The 27,954-nt window shown below is 35.6% G+C and overlaps 3 protein-coding genes and 1 long non-coding RNA gene across 7 annotated transcripts; 1 reads left to right on the forward strand and 3 right to left on the reverse strand.

The window, feature by feature from the left end:
• Positions 1–4,959: 4,959 nt before the first annotated feature.
• On the forward strand, positions 4,960–6,877 carry LOC121746959 (trihelix transcription factor PTL-like). Its single transcript, XM_042140927.1, has 2 exons — positions 4,960–5,423; positions 5,953–6,877. Exons 1-2 carry the CDS (start codon positions 5,107–5,109, stop codon positions 6,656–6,658), a joined length of 1,023 nt encoding a protein of 340 aa, XP_041996861.1. The 5' UTR covers positions 4,960–5,106; the 3' UTR covers positions 6,659–6,877.
• A 2,000-nt stretch (positions 6,878–8,877) lies between these two features.
• On the reverse strand, positions 8,878–10,831 carry LOC121747637. The gene is made up of 2 exons (XR_006039247.1): positions 9,912–10,831; positions 8,878–9,240 (listed from the first exon to the last, which is right to left on the reverse strand). It is a non-coding gene; the product is annotated as an uncharacterized LOC121747637 (long non-coding RNA).
• A 105-nt stretch (positions 10,832–10,936) lies between these two features.
• Positions 10,937–18,742, reverse strand: LOC121746888. Its single transcript, XM_042140844.1, has 6 exons — positions 18,030–18,742; positions 16,567–16,668; positions 15,832–16,077; positions 15,284–15,727; positions 11,585–14,364; positions 10,937–11,340 (listed from the first exon to the last, which is right to left on the reverse strand). The coding sequence occupies exons 1-5, from the start codon at positions 18,426–18,428 to the stop codon at positions 12,580–12,582; spliced, it is 2,976 nt and encodes a 991-aa protein (XP_041996778.1). The 5' UTR covers positions 18,429–18,742; the 3' UTR covers positions 10,937–11,340; positions 11,585–12,579.
• Positions 18,743–20,029: 1,287 nt separating this feature from the next.
• LOC121748535 (serine/threonine-protein kinase CTR1-like) lies at positions 20,030–27,717 on the reverse strand. Of its 4 annotated transcripts, none has more exons than XM_042142953.1 (17): positions 26,918–27,714; positions 25,040–25,341; positions 24,820–24,964; positions 24,469–24,572; positions 23,857–24,065; positions 23,173–23,289; positions 22,863–23,072; positions 22,696–22,736; positions 22,413–22,481; positions 22,235–22,335; positions 22,053–22,137; positions 21,851–21,949; positions 21,348–21,416; positions 21,115–21,246; positions 20,855–20,949; positions 20,408–20,605; positions 20,030–20,242 (listed from the first exon to the last, which is right to left on the reverse strand). In XM_042142953.1, exons 1-16 carry the CDS (start codon positions 27,521–27,523, stop codon positions 20,500–20,502), a joined length of 2,490 nt encoding a protein of 829 aa, XP_041998887.1. In that variant the 5' UTR covers positions 27,524–27,714; the 3' UTR covers positions 20,030–20,242; positions 20,408–20,499. The 4 variants fall into 4 exon arrangements, with proteins under 4 accessions (XP_041998887.1, XP_041998888.1, XP_041998889.1 ...); XM_042142954.1 differs by having other exon boundaries at positions 23,194–23,289; positions 26,918–27,713; XM_042142955.1 differs by lacking the exons at positions 20,030–20,242; positions 20,408–20,605; positions 20,855–20,949 and having other exon boundaries at positions 21,174–21,246; positions 22,070–22,137; positions 26,918–27,717.
• Between the last annotated feature and the right edge of the window lie 237 nt (positions 27,718–27,954).

Here is a 27,954-nt window from a genome sequence, read left to right on the forward strand (position 1 = left end):
GATAATACTAAGAAATTAAGTATACTGTCGTATTTTAACTTGGAATAAAATAATTGGATATGAAATACTATTATTACTTCGTTGGATAACACAAAGAAAGTAAGTATATGTGCATGTAGTCGTTTTTACAACTTAGAATTTTAAGAGTTATTTAATACTAGCAGTAATAATATTAATAGATGCGAAATACTAATATTATTTCATTTCGAGATAACACTAAGAAATTAAGTATACATGCATGTAGTCGATTTTATAACATAGAATTTTAAAATATTTAATGATGAAATAATTGGATGTAAATGACTAGTATGATCATGTTGTTTGATAATAATACTAAGAAAGTAAGTATATATGCATTTAGTCGTTTTTATAACTTGGAATTTTAAAAACTATTTAATGATAAAACAATTAGATGTGAATGACTATAATTGTTTTGTTTGATGATAACACTAAGAAAGTAAGTATATATGCATATAAACGTTTTTATAACTTGAAATTTTAAAAAAATATTTAATTACAAATAATTGGATGTGAAAGACTATGATTATTTCATTTGATGCTAACACTAAGAAATTAAGTATTTATATGCATGTAATCATTTTTATAATTTAAAATTATAAATGTTATTTAATAATAAAATAATTCAAATTTGAATGACTTTGATTAAATTATTGGATGATAACACTAAGAAATTAAGTATATATGGATATAGTCATTTTTATAACTTAGAACTTTAAGTATTACTTTAATAATAGAATAATTGGATGTGAATTATTATTATTATTATTATTATTGTGTTGGATGATAACACTGAGAAATAAAGTATATAATCATGTAGTTATTTTTTAGTAACTTGAAAATTTAAAAATTATTTAATAATAAAATTAATGGATGTGAATGACTATGATTAAAATTTTAAAAATTAATTAAAAATAAAATAATTGGATGGGAAATATATTATTATGTTGGATGATAACACTAAAAAATTAAGTATATACGCATGTAATCATTTTTATAACATGGAATTATAATAACTATTTAATAAGAAAATAATTTGATGCGAATAACTATGATTATTTCATTTGATGGTAACACAAAGAAATTAAGTATAGTAGTAATTTTTATAAAATCATTTAATAATAAATAATTGGATTTGAATGACGATGATTAAATTTTTAGATAATAACATGAAGAGATTAAGTATATATGCATGTAGTTGTTTTTTTAACTTAGAACTATAAGAATTATTTAATAGTAGAATAACTAGATTTGTAATATATTAGTAATATTTAATAGTAGAATAACACTATGAAATTAATTATATAATCATGTAGTTATTTTTATAATTTAACATTTTAAAAATTACTAATAATAAAATAATTGGATGTAAAGACTAGCTATGATTATTTTGTTTGATGGTAACACAAAGAAATTAAGTATATATAAATGTAATTAATTTTATAATTTAGAAAGTAAAAAATTATTTATAATAAAATTATTGGACGTGCATGACTATGATTAAATTGTTGGATTATAATACTTAGAAATTAAGCATATTAGTCGTTTACAAAATACTAATATTATTTATAATTGATTACACTAAAACTTAAAACTAAAAGTTTTGTATACATATGATGCAGTCAGTTTTTATGAGTAGAAAAATTTTGCAATTAATATATGTTGTATATGGAATTGATTGCTAAAGCGTTTCCTAATTGTGTAAATATTGATTATGGTTAGCTTAATTTTCCTAAACGAGCAAAGAAGGCTAATTATGTAATACATTAAATTAAGTAATAATCATAAATTTATTATAAATGTAAAATACCTAAAATATCCAATTTTGTATATACAAATTTTGTTCATTTATCACTACTCTATTAGTTATTACATACAAAATACAGAAATGGAAAAATAGGAAAAACTACAAATACCTGAACTCCTGAACTTTAAATCAGTAGAATTAAATGTTAAGTATTAATCTTTAATGAGCATTTCTTAAACTATATATAATTATAATTAAATATCCAAACCATGGCAAAATTAATAAAAATATCCGAATTTAATTTGTCATTGTTTAACATTTGATACTCATACTCATAAGATTATATTGCCTAGCTAATTTTCTTTTATAACTTAATTGGGTGGAGCCCCCACAACAAAAAATTATACTAGTATGGAGTAGCATTATAATTTGTTAAGAACTGTATTATAGTTGGCACTAAATTTATTAACATTTTGACGATGTAACTAATTTTTGTGACATATAAAAACGTGATCATATTTGCGACATGTGAAAATTTACCTATTTTTATGAAAATTATTTATATTTCGTTAATGGACAAAATACTTTTATTATTAATGAAATTTTGTTTGTGTGCATGTGTGTGAAGGAGGGGGGAGAGAGAGAGTAGTGAGATTACGTGTGACATATAAAAATGTAATTATATATATATATATATATAGGGTCTTGTTAGGTTGAGATTTTTTAGCTTAATTGAGAATTGAGATGCATTTTCAGCCACTCATTTTGAAATGTCAACTACAAGTAGATTATATCAACTAAGGGTATTATCGTCATTTCATTTCAATAGCCAGAATATCAAATGTCAACAACTCGTATTAAAATGTCAACAACTAAAAAAAATTTATTTTTTTATTTTTTTAAATTTATTTTTTTATTTTTTTAAAATTTTTTTAAAAAAAATTTTAAATTTTTTTAATTTTCACGCGATGTCAACTACGATGTGTAGCCTGCACATCAAATGTCAATAGCCTGCACATCAAATGTCAACAGGTTATAGTTGACATTATATGTGTATAGGTGATATGAATCGTATATGTAGTTGACATTATATATGTGTAGTTGACATGAATTGTATATGTAGTTGACAAAAAAATAAAAATAAAAATAAAAATAAAAAATCGAAAAAAAAATTAATTTTTTTTAAAAAAATAAAAAATATTTATTAAATAAAATGTATGATGAAATTACCATTCTGCCCTTTCACAATTAATTAATGTAAAAATATTTTTCATGTAGTAAATTCTGGACCACTCATTTAATAAAAATGAGTGGCTAATAATGCATCTCAATTCTCAATTAGGCTAAAAAATCTCAATTGATCACAACCCTATATATATATTCAATTAGCCCTTTGCTTTATCTGTTTTCTTTAATCTTAGTCGTTTAGCTTTTCATTCAAAGGTAAAATGAATAAGAGTATTGTCTCGCCCAAATATAACCATATATAATATATGAATCGAGAGTAAAATGAAACACCATTACACATTATATAATATCCCTAATTATGTTGCATAAGCTCTTAACTAATCACGTAATATAATTATGTTTGAACTAGGGACATAGCATACAATGATATGACAATTTGCCAACTTAAAAGCTAAAATTTTCGACTTTTTTATACTTTAATTATAACTTTATGAATTGCATGTTCCTGATTATTAAAATACTAATTAAGTATATAACAGCTAAGGAAACAACGAATCTGGAATATAAATCAATTTCGATTATCCAAACAAAAGATAATCTTATTGCCCCAGCTACCACCACAACGTGGGATGCTTATTTATGAAAATCTTAATCCAATAATTAATATCTATCTTAGACCTACAAAGTGTGTTCGCTCCAAATTCCAGTTCCTCAACTATAAAGATTAATTACACACGTATATGAGAATAAATAAATAAATAAAATAGGTTAATAGTATTATGAAGTGAAGATGTTCGTACCCTCGAGCGCCTCGTGTTAATTACAACCAAGATTTACTAAATGTGGAAAGCAATAGTAAAGTGGGGTTAATTAACAAAAAGAATAAGTAGGAAACTACAATACTAAATAACAACTATCATTCCTTGTTTAGTGATGATGCCACTCAGATTACAGACAAAACTCGCCTCATTTTGGACACATACATAACAATTGTGTTTTAGATTTTGTATGTAAGTGTATGTCACTGATCAATTGAGTTTATCTTTCAAGTACAGACTAGCTACCTCTGTCTGTGTGTCAGTATGTGTGAGAGAAACAGTCTTCCTAGCTTGCTTGCCTCTGTGTGTAGCCACTGTCAGGACCTATTGCCATTTCTTGGAGAGAGAGAGAGAGAGATGTGAAGTGTAGAAGGTGAAGTCAGATAGGGGGTTGTACCATTTTCACCTTGTTACCTTTCCCTTTATTCATGTGATCACTCCACTTAATTTATTGCTCTACATTACAAAACCCCTATTTCAATTGTACTCCACTTCTGTCCAATTGAAGATGACTCACTTTCCTTTTTTTCCGTATGTTGAGACAAAGATGACCTAGATTTCGGTGAAACAAGAGATTATTTCGCCAGAAAAAAGATGGGTGCAAATTTTCCTGTTTCGTGATGTAATTTTCAGATTTTGAAAAGCGTGAAATGGGCCAAAGTTTGTCCATCTTTCGTGATTTATTTGTCTATTTGCCCTTCTAAAAATGAAAATACTACTATCTCCGACCCACAATAAGAGTCTCTTTTTACCATTTTGGTATGTCTCAAAATAAGAGTCACATTTCACTTTTACCATAAATGGAAGTAGACTCCCAATTCTACTACTCATTCTACTCACATTTTACTATAAAACTAATAATAGCCTATAAAAGTGAGATTCATATTAGACTAACTTCTTCCACCACACAAACTATGGACTCCTATTCCGGGATAGAAGGAGAATGATTTTTACTTTTTTCTCTTTGTACTTTATAAAACAACATTGCATAAAAATCTTATGCTAAAAAAGAAAAGTGATAGTATTATCCATGGGACCGCAAAGAGCTAGTATCTCATACGCCTTCGATACTGTACACAAACCCTAGCTAAAGAGAAACAACATTACATAAAATCTCATAACAAAAAGAAAAGATACCATCTTCAAAGGGGCGGAGGAGGGAGTATCTCATAAGTCTTCGATACTGTATACAAACCCTAGCAAGCTAGAGAGAGAGAGAGATGGGGCCATTGTCCCACCACAACTTGAATTGAAAACCATTTCATTAATGCAACAACACGATCCGTTTCCACCGCTACATATCTCCATCTCTCTCTCTCTACAAACCCCTAAAAAATGGAAGATCAATATGAGATGGGAGATCTACGCCAGTACATCGACGGCGCCGGCCGGCCTCTCTTTCCGGCCATTTCTCAGCCGCCGGACTTGCTCTCCTGCCACCGCCCCTCCTCCTATCCCTACGACATGCTCATCTTCCGGCCGCCGCCGGATGCGGGTGCCGCAGCACCCTCAGCTGCTGCGGCCGGCTTCGACAGCGGAGCTGGGCGGTGGCCGAGGCAGGAGACGCTGACGCTCCTTGAGATCAGATCAAGACTTGATCCTAAGTTCAAAGAGGCCAATCAGAAAATCCCCTTGTGGGATGAGGTCTCTAGGTATGTATTTTTTTTCAATTTGTTACACTAATTTATAGTTACACAAATTATGCTTCCTTAATTTGGACTGAGATGTAATTGTTCTCTTCAAGATCAAGAACCCTCCAAACATGTGTGATTTTTGTTTATTTTGTAGGGTTTGTTAGTAGTTAATCCTACTTCCTTAATTCAATCTTCAATTAGAAAGATGCAATTTTGTTTAGATTCTCATATGGTAAACTAGCTAGGTAATAATCTCACAACCACAAGATTGCCTGATTTTGGGGAAAACTTGTCAAAACCCCAATCTTTTCAACCTTAATATCTTGACGTGTAAATTCCCTGAAATTTGTAGTAATTTATAGAAGTTCTATCTTAAAATGAAAATTTGCAAATTTTTTCTCAATTGAAACAGATCCAAACCCAATTGGAATCTCAAACATCATTATCACATGACAAAATGAAACAGGAAAAGGGGGAAAAAAGAAAGAGAAATCTAGCTAGGGTTCCCTTTGAACAAAGATTCTGTTTTTTTTGCTTTTTATCACAGGATTATGTCGCAAGAGTATGGATACCAAAGGAGCGGCAAGAAATGCAGAGAAAAATTCGAGAATCTCTACAAATACTACAAGAAGACCAAAGACGGCAAAGCCGGCCGCCAAGACGGCAAACACTACCGTTTCTTTCGACAGCTCGAAGCCCTCTACGGCGACGCCAATTCCTCATCAACCAATTATCCCTACAATAATCAAGAACCCTACTATCCGTTATCGAAGGATTCATGCGATTGCGACACCACCTCTTCCCACTGCACTGATTCCAACGCCGCCGAGGCCGCATTGGAAGAAGAGGATGCGATGATGGGGAAGAGGAGGGGGAAGATGAGGCGTTTGAAGGCTTCAATCGAGGAGAAGATGAGGGCGATAGCGGAGAAGCAGGACGCGTGGATGGAGAAGATGACGAGGGCGATTGAGGGGAAGGAGGAGGAGCGGATGATGAGGGAGGATCAGTGGCGGCGGCAGGATGCTGCGAGGATTGACGGTGAGCACAAGATGTGGGAGGCCGAGAAGGCGTGGATTGAGGCGCGGGATGCAGCGCTCATGGAGGCGTTCAATGGCCTTTTCGAGAGGGGGCTCGAGCCCCCTTGGCCTCAACCTCCTCCTCCGCCTCCGCCTTTTCAGCTGAATGGCGGCGGCTCGGCTGCGAATGATGGCCTGTTTAGGTACTTGATTGGAGATTCGTATCAGAGATTGTGAAGGAGATGAGGAGGAATGGATGGATGAATTTGTGATCAATGTGTTTATGTGAATGTGTTTCTTAATTGTTGTTTGGTTGTACCATTAGCTTTGTTGGAGGTACTTTTATGAATTGTAAGACTTGTAATTGTAACCTAATGCTGCAATAACTTGATTACTAGTATTATGTGACTGGCAAAATTATGCGAGTGATTGGATATATGATTTTATTACATTCTAGCCCTTGTATTCTTATGTTGAGTACCAAATGCTCGAATGCAAAATCAAAGGTGAGCAGGAGTTCGACAAAAGAGAAAGAGGGCACATCGAGCAAAACCCTCAGTAGAGCAGAAGAAAGATTGAACTCTCATACATAAAGATACAACTTATAACGATCAAGACGAAGAAAATGATATACTAGTAAAAAGAACGTGCCCTAACACCAAAGTATAATCGCACGTAATCACAAACAAGACAATCAGGCAACCAGTCCAACCAACCAACACCAAACTATTGAGGTTTGTAGTTATAATTGATACTAATGCACTCAAAGTGATGACATTGTAATGGATTGTACTATCCTAACTTTTTTCTTAATGTGGGTTGGATGTAACTTTGGTTGTGACAAACTCACTTTGGCATGTGAAGATAGGAGATCAAAAAATAAATACTACTGGTACATTTTTGAAATAGAAGATCTCACTTTGAGAAAGTGTAAATTTTACCTGTAGTTTCTCATCCAATTATTTCCTTTCTAATTATGTAAAACTATTCCACTATATTTTTGTTTTGAATGCAATAACCTCAATAACTTCCTACTCTCATTTTCTTCTTTTGATTCATTTCTTCTCTTCTTATAGGATCCAAAGTAGAAGATGAGAGAAAATATTTGCAGTCATTTTTTAAACTTCTAAGAAAGTTAAAGGAATCTTGTAAAGCTACATATAAAAGTAAAACTTAATTAAAAACTAAAAACTAAATCTTTATACTATGGAGTACCATATTACTCTATATTGCATCCAACACCACTATTTAAAAAAAAAAACACATAATGATCCAACATCTATTATTTTGTCCCACTATAGTGACCAAACAATAGATTTTATGAGTGTTGTAAAGTAGAGAATGTATCGTTTCCACATTTAAAAATACTTCAATCTATAAGTGAAAAATGGAAAATAAGTAAAGATTGAGAAAAGGCAAGACTGCAGTTTGCGAGTAAAATGAGGAGGAGCATAGGAAAGGCAAAGAGGGGGAGAGAAGTTGTCAGTGAGTGATGAGCGCTTTTTGATGACTAATCATATCACGATGCTTAAAATGGAATAGCAATTTATGCAGCAGCAGCAGCAGCAGCAGCAGAGATAACTGAAGCTGATAACTTGAAACATTAAACACTGATGTTGCGTAATCACTTGTTTTGATTTGACTATTTACTGACATCTCTGTCGCCCCCTTTCCTAGAACACACACTTCACATAATCCCAATTTGGAAGTTTTTGTCAGCATTTATTTTTTACATAAATAGATTCTCTAATTGCTGTTTACTTGTGACTTTATCGTCAGCCTTGTGTCACTGCTGCAACATTTAAGAATAAATAAATAAGTAAATAATTATCGCAAACTAGGAGTATATGAATTTTGGTTAAAGTATTTGAGGTGGTATGAGAATTGAAGAAGCCATTTTGTTTGAATTTTTTTTGATAACTTTGTACTATTTAATTGTTATTTATATTTATATATATAAAAGGGAAATTTTTAAAAATTTTATAAAATATTATTTTAGCTGAAAATTTATTAATTAAAACTGTTTTTGTTAATAGATAGTCGTTTGAAAGGTCAAAAAATTATAGCATTATTGATTTAATTTTTAACAAATGACATTTTGACTCAAAGTCATTCAGTTTAAATGCATAAAAATAAAATAAAAGACGAAACTGTATATCAATATTCTCTATGCCACTTAAAAATAAACTAGTTTTACCGTTCTGGACTGTCCGTTATAATAAGATCAAATATAAATATGAAAACTCATTCTTCACTAACAATATCCAAATCATTTTTTTTTTGTATTTTATTTCTCTCTTACTTTACCAATTACGTATTAAAACTCATGCCTTTCAAAATTAGTATATTTTTAAGGAACGGCCGAACGGAGGAATTATTATTTAGTCAAACAATTATCATTATCAGATATACAAATTACAATTTATATAAATATAATACTAGTATCATATAAGGTCTTTACATAAATGATTACTATATAGCTCAAATTTATTAGAACTAAAGGTTAAAAATCCTACAAAATTCAGTAAAAACACATAACAAATTAAGCAATGAAGGAAATAGAAACACAATCTTCAATTTTCACCTAATACTTATAATCCTTAACATGAAGACTCTCGGGCTCCGTCGATCGGGACGAGGATCAGAATCTCGGGCTCCGTCGCACCGCTAGATGGAGTCGCTGTGTAGTACTGCTGGCACCACTTCGCCAGATCGTCGGGTGGTCTCACCGTCGGTGCCGGCGAGCTCCACCGTGCCCCTGTCGACCTTGATGCCTGGGAGGACGCCCCCTTCCTTCATCACGTCGACAAAGGGCTTCCCTATAAATATCAAATGGACTAGTTTTAACATTTTTGGTCGACTATCAAAATTAGACCAATTTCTAAATATCAAAAGCTTAAACAATTAAAATACTACTGTGATCTCCACAATCCACTAACACTTTTTACACTACATTTTTCCTATCTCTTTTACTTACTAATTGCGCATTAAAATCCATATCATTTACTATAGTTTTAGTTTATTTTTTTTGGATAGAGGGAGTAAAATTCTAATTTAGTAAATTATTAAACAACATATAAGACTATGTTTAGCAATTGGCAATCAGACCTTATATGGACCCTACAATTAGGCGATTCTAATTTAAGAAACTAAGATTTTATGGACCTTATATGGATCTTTATATGCAATTCTGTTTCAGAAAACTCAGATCTTAGACCCCACAAGCAATTCAAATTTAGAAACTAAGATCTTACGGGCTTTATATGGATCTTCTTATGCAATTCTAATTTTGGAAATTCATCCCTTCACAATCTTCTAAAACTATTTTGCCTTTTTTTCAATCTCTCTTATTTTATCAACCGCGTATTAAAATTCGTGCTCTATTTTAATTTTTAAATTTTTAAAAGACTAAGTTGGATTTTAATAATTAATTTTATTTTTGTTATTCATCTTACATCCATCAAATTAAATAATGAATTAAAAAACATACCAGAAGCAGTTTTTTGATAAAGAGTCTCCTCAAAGAGGATGACTCCGCTGAGGAATGGGAGGACGCCGGGGGGCGGTGAAGAGAAGCTCACGCAGCGCCCTCATGTTAGCCTCGGTGTTCTCGACTTTGATGCTTTCGAAACGCTTTCCGATTGTGCCGGTGGACTCGTCCGCAGTGAGGATGCCCTTCCCCGGCGTGCCAATGTATGCAGCATTCTTGATCAACTCATACAACACACCAAAATTGAGACATTTTTTGAAAATTAAAATTGGATGAATCAAATTAACATGACATGTCAATATGGATATGTCATATGTATTCTAGTTCTAAATGAAAAAAAAATAAACAGATATATTTACCGGCGAATTTTCCTCTATAGCAAGACTGACATGATTATCGAAAATGTATGAGAATTTCAATAGATAGAAAGAGTAGAGATTGAGAGACGGAGTTTGATCTCCGAGCCGAAAAGGAAATGAGCGAGTAGCCCGGGACGGAGGGAGTATATATGTATAGAATCTATAGATAGAGAGACAAGTGGTTGGTGTCAAGTTAAGGGAAAGAAACCATAAAACAAAAATATTGTGGAGTTAGTTGAATCAACTTTTGTTTGGTCATCTCAAACATAGGCTATGTTATAAAGAGTATATGAATTAAAAGTCTTATTGACTTATGTTTGTGTCCCAAACTGACTAAATTAATCAAGTTGTTGTAATTCTTTAAAAAATCAAGAATTAACTTTTTAGTTACTTTTGCTAGTATGTGCTTTGTCGTGTGTTTTTTTTACTGTATTTTAAAGCTTTTTCTGCGACTTGGAGTTGTTACGAGACCACTCATTTCCGACATAAGAGATTGGCGAACAAATTTGTTGTTCCTTCTCTTTCATTTTCTTATTTCTACATTGTTTTTGGATAAAACATTTGATTTTGTCTTTAAATGCACTGATTATTTTTTTCGTTTGAACTCATAAAAAGTTGAATATGAGTTTGCAGACACTAAACATGCACGAGAAAGAAAAAGAACACTGAAAATGAAAGTAGGAATACCTAACTTCTTATTTATAGCATCAAGCAGAAACCTACACACAACAATAATCGAAAGAACCAGAAGCCGAGTTCACAAGTTCTCGTAGGAACATTCTCATTTAGCAAAGAGGCCGGTTTTCATCATGCAACCTTCGGGGGATACGAAAAAAGAGAAAAAAGTCTACAAAATGAGGATTTCATTTTACCTGTTACAAGATGCATATAACAAGCAATGAACCGGCCTCGTTACGCCTGTTGAAGGGATATAACCACATACTGATCAGGGGCATGTCAGACATCCTGCCGGAAGACTAACATTAGCATTTGCTCTCATCCTATAAGAGATCAGGAACATGATACGGAAAGCAATGCTGGCACGATACCTTCAGCAGCAAGTCCAAGCCCTAACAAAGTGCAGTCAAATTTACCACTTCAATGATTATAAACACTGCCAAACTTTTTGTATCTAAATCTCATAATCTGTGATCATTTGTCACAGAGCAAGAGTCAATGAGTAATACTATTGATGAGCTAACATACTTAAAATCGACAAGTAAGAACCAGCTATTCATCTCTATAATTTCATCCAAGGGTGGAAAAGGTTAAGCTCAAGAAGGTTCAAAGATAGAACAAGAGGCAACAGCTTACACTGGGCATAGCCATAAGCTATGATCATTAACTATAAGCTCAATGTAAATGCAACATTTCTGTTCATTCCATGCTATGCGCTATTGGCAGACTGTGAGCGAGCATCATTAAATCTACTCCCTCCTTGATATGCTATGCCTTTTCCTACAAATTGAGCCAAGATTAATAGTCATCAACAAAAATTATGCTGTTTGGATGAAGGATTTTGATAAAGAATGGGAAAAGGGTAATTATCAGTATAATAAAAACTTCACTAATCTTGACAAACTGTACCTTCTTATTATTATTATTCCCTATTCTAAAGATTCCCATATACAACTGTCATCTCATTAGAGCTATCACTTCTAAGCTCAGTATGCATAATCAAATCAACTTGATTATGTTCCATTATAAACTCACTTGTAATAGTACTTCAACAGGCCACAAAAGTATCACTTCTAATCACTCTTCACAGCCCCAACTTCAAGAAAAAAAAAAGATGTTCACATATAAACTACAGTAAAATTGGCACTGCATACATGCCTATATGAAAGATGTTCACATATATGAATTTAGTTGGAACCATAAACCTAAGCTTATTTGACACTGCATACATGCCTATATGAAAGATGTTCACATATAAACTACAGTAAAATTGGCAGAAATCAGTATCGATTTATTTGATTGGCACAGCTTCATTGAATATTTTACTTGGAACCAAGTTAACTATCAATAAAAGTATAGATGTAACCAATACCCATAAACCTGATCTCATAGAACATTGCAACAGTTACCAGGACCAAAAGTTGTTCACATATGAACTACTATACCCAGTTGGCCTTCTTCAATTTTGACTTTATTCACCCCAGCTTCAGTGGATGTGCTGTACTTGGAGGCGAGTTTAAGTAACTATCTATATGTACATGATTGGATGAATCTTGTAAGCAAAAATAAATTCTCATTAAACTTAATATATGATCTTCCATTCTAATATGGATTCCAGTGGCACAAAGATATTAATTACTCACCATTTTGATGTCATAATCTAGCCCCAAGTCATTCATAGTGTCTTCTGATATACAGGCAGAATGGACTATCGGACTAAGAATCAAACCATCACTTGTTGCTCCAAGTCCTTCATTCGAGGATGGGATGGTCAAGTAAAGTGCTCCTTTAAACATCCATTCGCCTTTTTCTTGGTTGTAGAAGTCTTCAAACAGCTCACCACACAATATACATGCACATTGACTCTCATCTGCGGGGACCAACGGCTCATTACTTTCCAGTATATCACCTGAACCTCCTATGTCCAAAGGACTACTATCAAGATGAGCACTACCAACTTCTGCAACCCAATCAACTACATTTGTGTACCAACTCCTTGACATCTTGCTCATGGGATCATCCTCAGGAACCCTTGATGCATGCCATTCCATGTGTCTGTCAAGCTGTTCTTGAAATTTAAGTTTACAACCACATATGGTGCAAAGATGTGGAAGGTCACAGAGAAGGTCACTAATCACAACTGGATGGAACTTACGGACTACATCTGGTTTGAACTCAAAACCAATAAGATGTTTTATCTTTTCTGCTGGGGGGGGCAATCTGTCAGAAGCCTTGAGAGTAGACTCTGATGAATATGGCTCATCTCTAGCAGACACGATAGGTTTTGACAAGGTGACTGGAACAGAAGATACTGGAGCTGAACTAGTACTTGCAGTCTCAGGGACATCATCCATAGGTTGATCAGGATTAGGTGAGATGGACAGCACAGGATCAGATTTCGAAGAAGATATCAGGCCTTTCGCAACCAATGAGCTTAAGAGACTGGAAAAGGGATTAGAGGTGGAGTTAACTGCTGGCATCTTCTCTGAACCAATACTCTGAGAAAGTGCAGGGGGTACTACAGTTCCGTGTAAAATATTTCGAGATGAACCAGACCAACTAGGGTCATTTAAGCTACCTGTTATTGAACTAGTAATGGATTTTCCAGGGGAATCAACAGTAAAAGGATTTGATTGGTCAGAAGACGAATTCCCCATCGTTTCAGAGCCTGAAATATGTGACGGTAGCATGCGGTGTTCTGGCGCAGAAGACTCTGATTGGGAGACTTCAATACTTCTTCGTAGAGAAGCGGGAGTGTGTTTCTTCTGTTGAGTGGGAGGCACCAAAGCAGGTGTAGACCGTAAACTTGCAGGATGCGGCTTCTGTGTGCTGGCCTGATAAACTTCTCGGGTTGGCATAGGAGGATCCTCTGGAACTTGGTCACGATAGTTCGTGTTCTTTTGCCCTGGACGCCTTCTAGGATCTGTAGGAGGGCCGGTAGCAGTGGGGTCACAGTCAGCGAAATTGTTTAAAAAATGATTCTGACTGTGTGAAGAAACAGACGATGAGGGAGGACGTTGATGCACCATTGATCGGGCTGAAGATGAAGGGGCAAGAGTCTGTCGCTCTTGACTCATAGAAGCTTTAGATAAAGGTGCTTCGTTCACTGGGAACTTAAAGCTTGGGGTTCCAATATGAGTTTGACTGAGCTGTGACAGGGAATGGGTCTTGCCCAATGTACTTTGGGAGCTCTTCAACCGAGTTGGATATCCCTCCGACTGAACTGACAAGGTTTTACCAGTTCCTAAATGCATGCTTTCTTCTGGTGGGTGCAGCTTTTGTGACCACAATGACACTTGAGCCCCAGATGCCACTTGACTGCGATCAATGGAAATGGAATCAACTGAGACTTCATCATCATTCCTTGATCCAATATCATGTATATTTTGATGCCCTGAGAGACGGCTTTCAAAATCCTGCACAAGGGGCATAAACATTATCACTTAGTGGCTTAGTGCAAATAGAATATGGTCCTCTAAGAAGTGGAACAAATCAACCGAGAGTACCAAATGCAAACATAAAACAGATAACAAATTAATAAAACATTCGGGTAAGTACTTAAAAGTTTCAAGAACTGCCAAAGAAGTTCGCGATGTTAAATGGCATGTTTTGTCAGCTTTCACTGCCAAAAGTCTCCTAATTATAATTATACAACAGACATCTTAGAGTTATAGGTCTTCATAGGTTCATATGGAATTTTCGGCGTCACAAAGTTTGTGCTTTAATTAGGTAGGGCATAGCTATGGATATTACAAAAGTCCATAAAAAACAATTTGAGGAAATAAGTTATTCCACTCACAAAAAATCAGATCAAAGTTGCTGGCTTCAAGACAGTCGGGTTCTGTACTAGTTCAATGATCGAGTCCAAATGACTAGAGCGTTGAGTAACCAAGAAGAAACAATTGTAATGTCTTATTGCCTTTCATATTTTCCCTTTAGTCCTAATGACCGTGTAGTAAGGTAGTGAAGCATTCTTCAAGGTGTGGCATACATAGATGAATAAAGAACTTTAGCCTACATTAACACGCAGATGATAGGATTTATCAGCAAGAAGTTTGCTTTTAGCCAATGGACAAGCCTACTGGGCCAACACAGCTTATTAGCACTCAAGTGGCTTCTTTTTTGTTATAGAATGATATTATGCATAACATAAATAACCTGAATCTAATTTGACCAAAGAGGATATTACGAGAATAAACATTTAATGTGCAATGCAGCAAAAAGAAACTTCATGGTATAGCTATAAATATAACGGATAAAGAAGTGACAAACCAAACAGGTAACAGACTATCATATTATATCTAGAGCAATCCACTGACTCTTCACTAGACTTACCAATCTATCATAATTGGCTGGTGCCCATTGATTTTTAGTTGGAGCATCAGCTACAGTGGGTCTAGAGTTCATCTCGCTCCAGGTATACTCCTCCTCCTCAGAGTCTTTCCAGTTATCCCTCATCCCATTTGTGTTCCTACTGGATATATTTTTCTTGTGCTGTAGATCTAAGTCAAAATTTGCTGGCTCATGGGTAACATAGCTTTCTGATCCATGCTTCAGACCAAAACCATTCTTTTGATGTGGCATCCCAATCATATCACTGCTTGACTCATCCCAGGTCCTGTCATATCCAGGCTCTTTAAGGTGTTCTGTCATCCTTCCACTTCCCAAGCCCGAATGCCCCAAAACACCAGAACCATAATCAGAATCCGCAAATGGTACACCAGAACTTTTCTCACTAACTGTATCACTTACTTGATCTCTTTGATGTTTCTCGATAGACTGTACGATTAAGCAGGCATCTATGTCAGATAAAGTAACAAAGAAAAAACATCACGGATGTACAACTATTAATGAAGATGTCTGCAATGACGCACGGCCCATACCCTGCTGGTTTGCAGTCGCTGCCTTGCCTCCAAATACTTAGGGTTTACATGAATGCTATGTGCAGGACGTTGAGCTTGTGATTCAGTTCTAGGAGCTGCTGAAACAGTAGCTGCAGAGGTGAATCCAAGCTCCCTCTCAATCAGCTGAAGTGACTGTGGAGGGAAGACTCCCTTCCAGGTGCCAAAGAGGTGCCGCATACCTTGGTGTATTGAAGGATCGAGCTGTCTATATGCCTTACAGAAGACCTAAAAAATAACCCAAAAGGAATAACTATATAAAAATATTGATGGAATCATGGAAATGAAAACAAGGAGGCATTCAGAAAGCCCTCAACTAACCACAATAGGGCAAGGACAAATTGAGGTACAATAGAGAAGGTGTGTATAGTAATACCCATGTCTGTTTCCATTAATTTCAATTTAAATTGATAGTACTCCCTCCGTCCCACTCAAGATGTTCATCTCTCCTTTTTAGTTTGTCCCACTCGAGATGTCCACTTTCTATATTCGGAAATAAATCCCTCTCTCCTCTCTCCTCATTAAAATATTCACTACATTTTTCTCTCTACTTACTCCACCTAACAACTCCTCCTAAAATCCCGTGCCACTCAAGAATGTGGACATCTTGAGTGGGACGGAGAGAGTATAATTTAAAACAACTGTAAACTGAAAAACTACATAATGAGAATCTGTCCCAAGTGATGATAAGCAAGAAAAGAGATCACAAAATCGGACCTCTGGTAATCTGGAAGCGAAGTGTTTTATGTAATCTCTCCCAATGTTTTTCACAATACTGTCTAGTAGATACAGAGATGGCAGTTTTTGCTCGCTAGGAACCTGCACATGATCAGAAATCAGGCACAATATCCTAAGTACAAATTAGAAGATAATGTAATTACTGAAGAACATCAGGCATAAAGCATGTACTACCACAAAAAAAAATGTGCGATGACGTGCAATAAGAGCCAGATTATAATCGCTGAAAGCTCTAAAATGACCTAAAGACAGAAAATAGCCCATATTTTACTACATGATTCTCCAGATTGGAATTTAAAATAAGCTCGTATAGAGCCCATTTCATATTCGAAGTCATTTGGATGTCTCCAGAAACATAATTTTAACATCATAGTCTTTTGTAACCCTAGTCCCTAAACAAGGTAGATTTAGTAGGTAGGAAATTAAGTTTCACATGTGACAGCTAGTAGGCTATAAAAAATACCCAATAATGAGAGCAAATTGAAATGAGTATAACAGATTCAATTTGGAAGTGCCGAACAGTAAAAGTTGGAGACTTTGTTTAGAAAAATGACAATGATTGTACATGACTCAGAAGTCATTGCTAATAAATGCCATATGATCAATAACAATAGAGCACCATACTTCAACACAAATGAATAATAAATAAATTACAGTTCCTTTGGCTTCAAGCAGTCATCCCAATGGCAGGTCTTCAGAAAAGATTTGTACCCGCGGATAAATGTTGAATTGTAATCACATGGAGGCAACAAACAACTATGTGATAAATAGCTCATCCATCTCACATGTACCAAGAGGTAGTATGTACAATTAAATGCAAAAAGGCCCACAACAAAACAAGGTACGCCAAATTCTTATGCGATTGAAAAGAAAGTCAATGTAGATCATTAACCAATACAATGAAGAAGAACTTCAGCTTGTAGTGTAACAACGATACCCCCAACTCCAAGCAGTGATAGAAAATAAGAAAATAACCCAACAGCTATCTTAAGAAAAAACCATACAATTAGCATGAAAAAAACCAAGAGATCTCCTTGCCAAAAAAACATACTACTAAAAAAATGAAATTAAAGCTAAAGTCACGGACTCGCTGGACAAGGTTACATTTCAGTATGGGATGCCCGTTCAATTGCAACTATAATTCCAATTGTGGGATCAAATATTAAGTATAAACACAAAAAATGGCACGAAATCGTCCCATATCCATAAATCATGTAGATGTGATGGAATTCACATTAAGATGTAAAAAAATGGGCGAAATTCGTAGAGAATACAAAACTTTCCGCAAATTAAAACTATATAGTATTTCACTACACACCATGCCACTTTCCATTAACAGCAACTAAATTACAACTACGCGTACTTACAATTCGAGCATCAGACATCACTAAATAGTAAATACAACCAGAAACAAAAAAAAAAACTTAAAAATTCAGAGTCACCTCAATAATATTGTTGCAGATAGCAGCTGCAATGGCCTTGGCCGCAGGCAAACTCTCTCCGGCAATAATTGTCAGGTTGGTTATTATGGGCTTGGAATTGAAAGTCAGCTCAGCCAACGCAGTCTTGTACTGAGACACCAGTTCATGATGCAACTGCGCCGCTGGCTGATGTTGAAAGGGGCCCCGAACAGAATCGCTACTCTCCGAATCGCGGTCCCTCTGGGCCCTCGGGCCTCCTCCGACGGCAGGGTTCGAAACAGCTGGACGTTGCACAAATCCGGCACGGCCATTGGCGATTCGATCCGCTGCGGAAGGATCCTCTGTGAGCCTAGGCTTCTTCGGTCCCGGTTCTTTCGAAAGAGATCTATCAAACGATCTGCGTGTGCTCTCCATTTCCATCAACGATTAAAACTGTCCTAGATCTACAACACTCTTTGTCATTTCCAACCCTAGAGCTACACAGTACTCAAAACAAATACAAAAAATGAAGAACTAATACATTCAAATCACAATTCGAGAAACTACCAAAGAATTACAAAATCAAAATCCACAGATGCGAAGAACGAATTTCTAACAGTACAAGCGGATTATACACATCGAAACATCAAGGAATTATGCATATCCGAGAGTGAATTCCGGGAAAATTGAATCTCCGGCGAAGAAGAGGGGGGCTAGAGAGAGAAAGAGACAAGGATAGGGTTTTTTGGGGGTTGAGTAGTAGTGATTGGGAATTGGAATTTTGAAAAACTGATTAAATCTGAGAATATGGGCTGCTTACGTTAGAAATGCATCGATTGGGCCAAGACCAAAACAATTAAAATGTTAATTTTATGGAGTGATAATAAATTGAAAGTTTGTGAAATTATTGTAACGTTTCAAATAATACAAAATTAAAAAAAGTTCATGCATTAACTAAGTAACTTTGTAGGGAGGATTATCATTTAAATCATAATTTTTTTATTAATTAATGATCGGTCTCATAACTTTTGAAATTGGAATATAAAACTATAGTAGTAATTTCTACACGGGTCAAAATCGAGATTGACGTTGCACAAAACTAAATTATTTCAATTAAATCAATGGTATTCTAATCAACAATCAAATTTTTATGGTGTCATTTTATCCAAAACAACAATTTTTTTTTATCAAAGAGCGTCGTTTTATCGTAACATCATACTATTTGATTTTGTCATATTACTTTGCTTAAATCTTATGAGACCGTTTCGAAAAATGGAAAGTTCAAATAGACTCTCAAAGGACGCGAAATTATGAATACATTTTCTTCCCTTCTAATTTTAGTGTTCTATTTTGCAAAATCCTCAGATTTAATGCTAATATTATTTACTGTATAAAAATTCATGTGTGTTATGTGCATATTTATATGCACTTACTACGCACAAATGTATTGGCATAAGTATTAACATATACTACTAATCATGGTCAATTAAGGCATACTTGTATGAGTGAAAATTGGGTGGCGGACCTTGATTAACTATAACTACTGAAATTATAGAATTTAACTAATTCATAATTAATATAAGTAAGCTGTAGAATTCGATATGTTAATGTATGATAAAATGACCAAAACTGGACATAATAGAGCGTCTTTGATACACAATCAACTCATACAAATTGGATAAATCTTTAGGCAAAAATTCCATCACTTTTTAAAATGGTTAATTGTTGGATTTAACTTAACATTTACATCTTTTGTAATATTCATACATTTTTTTCCGATTGTAATTGAAAAAATTAATACTTTTTATACATTTGCAATTTTTCACTCCCATTCTTTTTCCCAGCAAGTAACATTTTTACGGAAAAAAAGTGGCCCACTTGTTTCTCACAACGAAACATGAACAAAAAATAATGTAACATATTGGCATATGCACTTGATTTCATTAGCCTCCACGTTATATATTTAACATATATACTGAAATCGCATACAAAAAATTGTGAATTGTTTTTTTTCTGTAGAAAAGTTATCAAAAATATCCATCTGTAAGTACAAAATCACTAAATAAATTAACAATGATATGAACACAATTTCGTTTCTGGATTTAATTGATGTACATAGACAAATTCATTTAAATGACTAGTAAAAGGAATTGCAATTTCTCAGAGTACCTTCAGAATGATAACACCTCCTTCAACTTTCGCAAAAATGTCAGTTCCTCAATAATTTCAACTAACTTTTATGTACACAAGAACACCTGAGACAAGCACAAGAAGACTCTGACGTTAGATCGGAGAATTTTCGCACAGCTTTCGTCCATTTGCATTTTATAACACCTCGAAATAAATCCAGCAGGAAGTTGAGCTAGATTAATAGTACCGAGAAAAGACATCAAGAAGTTCAAGTTTTGAAGATAGACAACCTTGCAGTCCGAGCAGTATCTTTAGTGCTAGAAAATTGATCAGAAGAATCCATGCAGAAAATGAGATGAGCTTTTAATGATGTCCAAAATCTTCAAGTCAGTTCTCCACGGCTTGCTGGTTTGGTTCTCGAAGGAGACTTAATTAGTGGTGCCAAAGATTCCATAATACTGGAAAAGGAGGGCCGTTTCCAGGGCTCACTGCAATTTTATTGATAAGGTCAGAATGAACTATCCATCCTAACAGTTAAGAAACTAAACAATTATGTGGATGGGTGCGTGAGGGTGGTTTTGCGTTTGTGTTCCTATAAGATGTATATTAGGAAAGAAGAATTAATATTTCCATAAAGTTTCTTAGGCTTCCATTTGGATACGAAACAAAGTAACTACTACAGTTTAGCTACTAAAATAAACTTGTACTATATTCCAAACATCAGATCGTATACTCACTTAGCCCAGCAAGATATGATTATGGCTGCAACTTGAGGATTCATATCCTCGGGAATTTCAAGCCTCTTTCCTTTAAAACCAACTGCTGCTACAACCTGAATGGCAGACGGTAAAGCTAAATCTCCCATTTTATTCGGGCTTAAAAAAATTTATAAAAAATGATGACAACAACGAAAGAAATTATTAGTATTTGGATCTAACTGCCGACACAAAGATGGAATTGCCACAGTTATGTATGACTTTAAAGCAAGTTCACCAACCTGTGCAGGATTCAAGTTACCCCATGGTTGCTGCAAGGTTGCAAGCTCCCATAAAATCACACCAAAACTGTACACGTCTGATTTTTCATTTGATGGTTCATCGCGGAGGACTTCAGGTGCCATCCACTCAGGCTATCAGAAAATAAAATAACTTTCTCATTAATTAATGAAAGCCCTCCAAAACAAGAAAAAGCTCAAGGAATCAGATCATTGCAAAAAAGCAACCGACTTACAGTCCCAGCAGCAGACTTGGAAGAAAGAAATGTGTTTGCTTTAAAACGGGAAAGACCAAAATCACAAACCTGATGCAGACATTTTAAAGGTGAGATTCCATGCAAAAGAAGGAAATAATTGAAAAGGATAGACAAGATTGGTTGATAGAGCATAAAATCCTGTATGAAGGACACTTTGAGTAAGAAGGTATGCCAATTACAGTGAGTCGAGGAGCATTGAAGGTTTAAGGTCAAATAGAAATCTTTAGTTTTTTATCCCAGAAAAAAATACACAAGTAAGCTTAATGTATAACCATGTGAAAACAGGATTTTCACATACCACGTGAATATTGCCCATAAAAGTTCAAAGCCTCGCATAATAATCAGTTATCATCAAAAACAATAATGAACTCACAACATTAGATGATTAGAGTTAGTATTGAAATAGATCCATAGCATGTCTATCAACCTCCTCAGTCACAACATCAGAAGTATCCATCCTTGAGATTGCCCATTTTTCATACCTTAACAGTAAACTTTATGTCGACTAAAAGATTGGGAGATTTCAAGTCTCTATGAACAATGGGAGGGTTGTGCTTGTGAAGATAATTCATCCCCTTTGCCTGTAGGAGAAAATCATCACCAGTCAAATCTCCCAAAAATACTAAACTGAAAAGGTGGGGGACGGGCTTGCTACAATACTAACAAAGCAAATTGAACACAAACCACATCATAAGCCATACTCAACCGACGTCTCTCATCCAACATCTCTCTTGTACCATGTTTATGCAAAAGTCTATACAGGCTACCTCTGGGGTGAAGATAAACACATTAACAGTTAGAACACTGCAAGACACGCTATGATAACTAAGGTATTTATATCTGGAGTTCAAATGAAAAACTAATACCTGGATAAATATTCTGTTATGATGGACAAGTTTGGTGGCTCTGTCACAGCTCCCATAAGGAGCACTATATTAGGATGACGCAATCTTTTCATGATTGCCACCTGCCGCAGTGAAAAGATCAAGTAACGGATGAACAAGGCAGGTTGCAATAAAGATTAGAGGGAAACAGCATGTATACCTCTCGTAAAAATTCCTTGAACCTCTCTGCATGAAAATCTTGTTCCATAAGAATTTTCACGGCTACATCCTGGAAGAAAAAACTCTTAATATAAATACCGATTACTATATATAGGGAGAATAAGATTCTCATTTCATAGAGATTACACATCACAGAAACATGGGATAGAATCAAACTTCCAATTTAACAAAAGAGTGGTGTGACCAGCTCAAGTCACAAACAAACAGCATTACAAATTTACATGTCAGGTCTCTTCTAACAATTGGAAGGATAAATATCATACCGAATCATTCCATTCAGCACGATGAACTGTACCAAAAGAACCTACAGATAAAAAATCATAAGGCAAACAATTAAATAAACGCCAGAGTACCACCTTCCCAAGTTCCAAAATAAAACGAATTAAGACCATACACTACACAAATTTTTGCAACCACCAGACATGAGTACCTGCCCCAATTCTCTCCTTTATAACTAGATCATCCCAGTGAATCTTCAGCTCTTCGATATCAAAGGCTAGTTCAGCACTTGATTTGGTTTGAAATAACATATTTCCACCAATAGACCTCCAATCCTTATTTCCATTTCCTCTGGGACCTGGCAAACCATTATGTCGGACTGCAGGAGGGGGCTTTAAAGGTGTTGAACCTATTAATTTGCCTGTAGAGTTTAAAGCATGATAAGCATTAGATGGTTGGAAAAGCAATGGTAGTAATTCCATGCATCCAAAAGTTTGGGGTAGGTGGGGGGGGGGGCATACGAGAAACTTCCTCCTCCTTACTTAAGCTTGGAGGAGTGCCAGTCCTGTCATCATTAATCTTCTCTGATTGTCTAGGGAATAAGGGATCACCAGCACCAGCATCAGTAACAGGTCCAGCTATCAACAGCCACCAAAAAAATGAAAACGAGAAAGAGGACCAGAAAAAAGAATTCTAAAGTAGGAACAATTCAATGCTCAAGAGCTAAAGACACTAAACCCACAGAACTGACCATAGAATCAAATTACAGGGATCAAGCAATAAGAGCCATAGTACATGTCCACCAGGATATCACAGAACAGATAACGAATAAATGCTGCTTTGCACGGAGCAAGATTTTATAAAGATTTTGCAATGTTTACCACCTGATCCAATTGCAGGTCATTTCTGAATCTTGATAAATTAGAATGATTGTTTTCATACTTTGTGAGCAAAAGATTTTACTGTTGAGATTCTGCCTAATGTATTCATATATAACTGATGTCAGGATTACTCTTTAAAACTTAAGGTAGTATAAAGAATGGAACAAAACCAGAAGGTAAAATCTCATTGAATGTGATCCTCGAGCAATGTTAGTGAACTCGAGCAAGTTGAAAAAGCAGTTATACTGATAGCCAAGAAAGGCTGGCGAGACTTTCCAAAAGATAAGCAAATGCACATGAAAGGTCAATTTAATAGAAAATCACCTGCTAATGACTCATCAAATATCTGGTTAAGCGATTGGAATTCCAAGAAGTACTGTTTTGCCAGCAACCTGAAGTCAATTGTAGGCTCCACCTTCTTGGATCGCGGAAAACGCAGTGGAGAAGAAATTGAGATGGTAGACGGACCATTTGACATTGAATCGGGATCACTTAAGCATCCTGGTTTCTCAATAAGATCAATAAGATACTCCCTGGTTTCAAACATGATTAAGACAGTTAGCAACCATACACTGCGAATGAATTTTACTAACAGCACTGACAGCACACATGATATTTAGTTTTTTTTCTCTCTTTAGGATGTTTAGACAGTGGAGGCTCCATTTGTCAAATTTCACTTCTTCAACTGACAGAAAGGGAATAATTAATAAAGTAAGAGCATACTAAGCAGTGACATCACTATCAACAAATTACCATTAATAAATTAACAGATATGCTGTGAAGCCAAGAGTCCACTCTATTCAGCAACAATACAATGCTAATTCTAAAGATCTTAGTATAAGCCTCTCAAATTTGAAGCACCCAACTTTTGGATATGAACTAGGGAAGCAGCAGCTTGACTAAAATGAATGCAACACATAAAGGAATAAGAAATACCTGTCCAGCTCAAAACGAACCAGACATGAGGAACCATCTTCTCGATTACAAAATTTACATCCTTTCGCAATCCGACATGGTAGTCCGATAATGTCAGCTAAAACCTGCCAAATAATAATAATAGATGAGTTTCCATGGAAAACAATCTTTGATAGAGATATTTAAGGTCGGCTTTTCTCTTCTCAGGATTCAGTTTTTAAAAGCAAAGACCTATGCTCATTCTCTTAGGACATAGCCAAGATAACTACTTCTGGTATATGGGGTATCTAGGTCAAACACATGTCTGTTAGAACTACAAAAAAAATATGAGAGAAAACAAGAACAAGAGAATGCAAAGTGTAGAGAGCATACTTTGAATAGTAACGATCTGTGCTTGCATAGGCCCACAGACACACTGCCAATCGGTAGAACAACTGACCCCAAGCAATCTTTCAAGTTATCACTATGCTGTTTCCATATCTTAATTAAGTCCTCTTCCCCATTAGAAGCTGCATGCCTAAGAAAAAAGAAAACATAATTACAACACGAACTGGTTTGCTGGAATGCTTCAGAAGGAACTTCAAGTGCTCACCCCATATGAGTGCAAACTATCTTTGCAAGCTGGTCAACAACTTCGTTGGCTGTAAGGCTACTAGATGACTTTGTATGAATCTGGTTTTGTAACTCTCTCAAGCTAGGATCAACACGTCTGTCAACTACAATCACTTCAACAGAAGACATAGTGGCAGGATCAATAGCCTTCATTGAATCAAGAGATGGAATTCGGCCACTTTCCTGAAGATCAGAGCATACAGCCCAGACATATGGATCCATCCCATGGATGGAGTAAAATCCGTCAGGTATTTTGTCGTAGTATGATAAACAGCCATTTACCTGAAGAAAACAACTATATGAATTTGGATGTCCCAATAAAGTAGAAAAGTGATGCAGAATTTGTTAGCCATATCATTTATTACATTAAAGTAAAGCCACAATAATATGCGCCATGTGAATATATTCAAGATCAGTGCATATCTCGATTTCTTTATGCAGTCTTTAACCTAGATCGCCATTCAACAAATACGTGGTCTTAATTCTCAAATCAGGAGATTAATCCTGACCATTCATGACAACTACTCCATGTCACAGAGAATTCCTAATAAAGAAAGACGAGATGGTCCTTACTAAAAGGTTATACACCTGGAACCCCGGGCAACTTTACCTAATACAGAAATCACTTCTTTTATTGCATGTATCAAGCAAAATTGGTTACCAGCTAAAATACGATAGAATACAGCACTGTCAGGCTCTATTTTGAATTTATTATGTTGCCTTTTGGGTAAACATGCTGCATTTGTTTTTATTATTGACGGAAACACTCACTAATACAGATATCAGATGTCCTTATAATATGACCTTATTCACTAGTGCCAATCGACACCCCATTTAATTAATTGTCATATACGGTGCTAATGACATAATGTACATGCTACAAATTTGGCTGGACATGATGGTGAATAAAACAAACTCTTACTTTCAAAAGATACTGATTGAACTTTGAAGATAGAAAACAGTCAAAGACACTAAAAGACAAGTCACCCAATTTACTTCGGATAGTGTATTGCAGTTGATCTTCATAAACTTAATGATTAAAAGTTTCTGACACAAACTTGACATTTCCAAAAGGTTTTACACCAACAATCTAGCTGTATCTTTTTCACAAAATAATCTTGAACGGATTCCTTGATAAAGATACATGCAAGAAGGAGAAGCACACGACTATTTGACAGATGTTTAGATAGCGAAAGCAAATGTTCAAAAATAAATTTAGCTGTGCTAAAAACAAACAAAGTTTGCACTGAATACCCATCCACAAAATTTTCTCACATTAGGTATGAGAGATTCATTGTATGTCAAAGCTTGAAAAGCTAAGTCTATTTCTGCACACCTCAGTCTTTCAAGTCAGTAATAAGTGTATTCATTTCATGTATAAACAAAGTTAAAATGTTTGTGGCAGTTGAATTAGGGCATTCTGGGGGCACTCTTGTTTTGGACATTCAATTCGTACACTTATCTTGCATACAAACACGCGTAACTTTGACGGTCCAGAATCTAAAATTTCAGGTAAATGTTATACCAACCGGGAACTTCTGCAAATGCGATACAACCCCCTGTCACTGCTCGACTTGACACTCATATCCCTCATGCCGAAGTGTAGTAAGTTACTAAGTACTACTATTATTTTCAAACTATCAGAACTAATTCTTGGTTAATTCCACCAATTGTCACTTCCCAGCTTATCTTTCATTACCTAATTGGCCTTTCACTAGCCATAGAACTACTATCATGCAATCACTTGTTTGGCACATTTGTATTCATCAAACATAACTGGACTCAAACACATGCATAATAAAACGTTTGGCGGAACATGATCTTTAAACCCTAGGACAATAAGTGTCGTTCACATTACCCAGAATCGGTGAGAAATAGCATCCGCGGAAGAAGAAGGGCGGTAAGCAGATTCATCCGGCGCCGGATCCAACAAATTAGGGTCATCAGCACAGGTGGCTTCGGAGGAGAGGCGAAGAGCCAACGCCAGCTGCAATTGGTAGCTCTCCTCCGTCTGCTGCGCCCAGCTCTTCCGAGACGAGCTCCTTCCCGATGCCTCCGCCGCCTTCACCCTCAAATCACTGCCGCCGTCGCTGAAATGACTAAAAACCCCCTCCGGATTCGACAGCGAGGGCGGGTAATAGTCCCCCGAGATCGAGCTCTCGCCGAAGCTGCTACCACTCGACTGCCTCTGCAAGCCGAAGGAGCCGCCGGCGAACGAGGTCGCTCCGATCCGGCTCTGCTGCGAAATCATCCGCTGATCGATCGCGTCCCAGTCGTATGCGGCGGCCGATCCACCTATTCGGTCGGATTTGAGCTTGCTAGTGTCGGCGGAGTGCGATTCGTAGTAGTAGGGCTGCGGAGGCGGGTTGGCGGCTGAGAATTTGGGCGGCGCGGGGAGGAAGGGCGGGTCGTCGGGAATTTGGCTCAGCAAGGTGTAATTGGAGCGGCGGCCGGGCATTTCCATTGGAATTGAGGCAGTAAATGCATGAGATCGGAATTCATTGAATTTGAAGCACCGCCATGGTAGAGAGGTTTTCAATTTCTACGCTTTTTGGTGAAGATTTCGTCTGTTTGTTTGTTTCTCTCTCCTACTTTCCGCCTCGCGATTGTCGGAAAGTGGGATGATTCAGTTAAATGGCGTAATCCTATTATTCTATTTTCAGGGCAACTTTTTCAACCTTCAGCTACTTACTTAAATGAGATGTCCCAATATTTTTTTAATATGTAATTATTGTGAAAATCATGAATTTTTTTTATTATACAATTTACAAAAAATTAACCTAAAATAATAAAATTATGTTTTTTTGTTGTCATATTTATTAATGTTACTTGATAAAGTGTAACCACGCATCTAGGCAGTTCATCGAAGATCAGCAAGATCGACGGCTGGAGTTC

Source organism: Salvia splendens, chromosome 9 (genome assembly GCF_004379255.2).
Source record: "Salvia splendens isolate huo1 chromosome 9, SspV2, whole genome shotgun sequence".
NCBI classification, from domain to species: domain Eukaryota; kingdom Viridiplantae; phylum Streptophyta; class Magnoliopsida; order Lamiales; family Lamiaceae; genus Salvia; species Salvia splendens.

Excerpts from the sequence above, each read along its gene's own strand:
- LOC121746888 (XM_042140844.1), bottom strand. The coding sequence starts at position 18,428 with ATGGAAATGGAGAGCACACGCAGATCGTTTGATAGATCTCTTTCGAAA. Across the intron at positions 16,669-18,029 it reads TCTGCAACAATATTATTGAG|GTTCCTAGCGAGCAAAAACT; the intron begins GTGACTCTGAAT and ends GATCATGTGCAG. Across the intron at positions 14,365-15,283 it reads CAGCCAATTATGATAGATTG|GATTTTGAAAGCCGTCTCTC; the intron begins GTAAGTCTAGTG and ends CCCCTTGTGCAG.
- LOC121746959 (XM_042140927.1), top strand. The coding sequence starts at position 5,107 with ATGGAAGATCAATATGAGATGGGAGATCTACGCCAGTACATCGACGGC. Across the intron at positions 5,424-5,952 it reads TTGTGGGATGAGGTCTCTAG|GATTATGTCGCAAGAGTATG; the intron begins GTATGTATTTTT and ends TTTTTATCACAG.
- LOC121748535 (XM_042142953.1), bottom strand. The coding sequence starts at position 27,523 with ATGGAAATGCCCGGCCGCCGCTCCAATTACACCTTGCTGAGCCAAATT. Across the intron at positions 21,950-22,052 it reads TGAGTATGGCTTATGATGTG|GCAAAGGGGATGAATTATCT; the intron begins GTTTGTGTTCAA and ends TTTCTCCTACAG. Across the intron at positions 20,950-21,114 it reads GTAACTTGAATCCTGCACAG|GTTGTAGCAGCAGTTGGTTT; the intron begins GTTGGTGAACTT and ends TCTGCCATTCAG.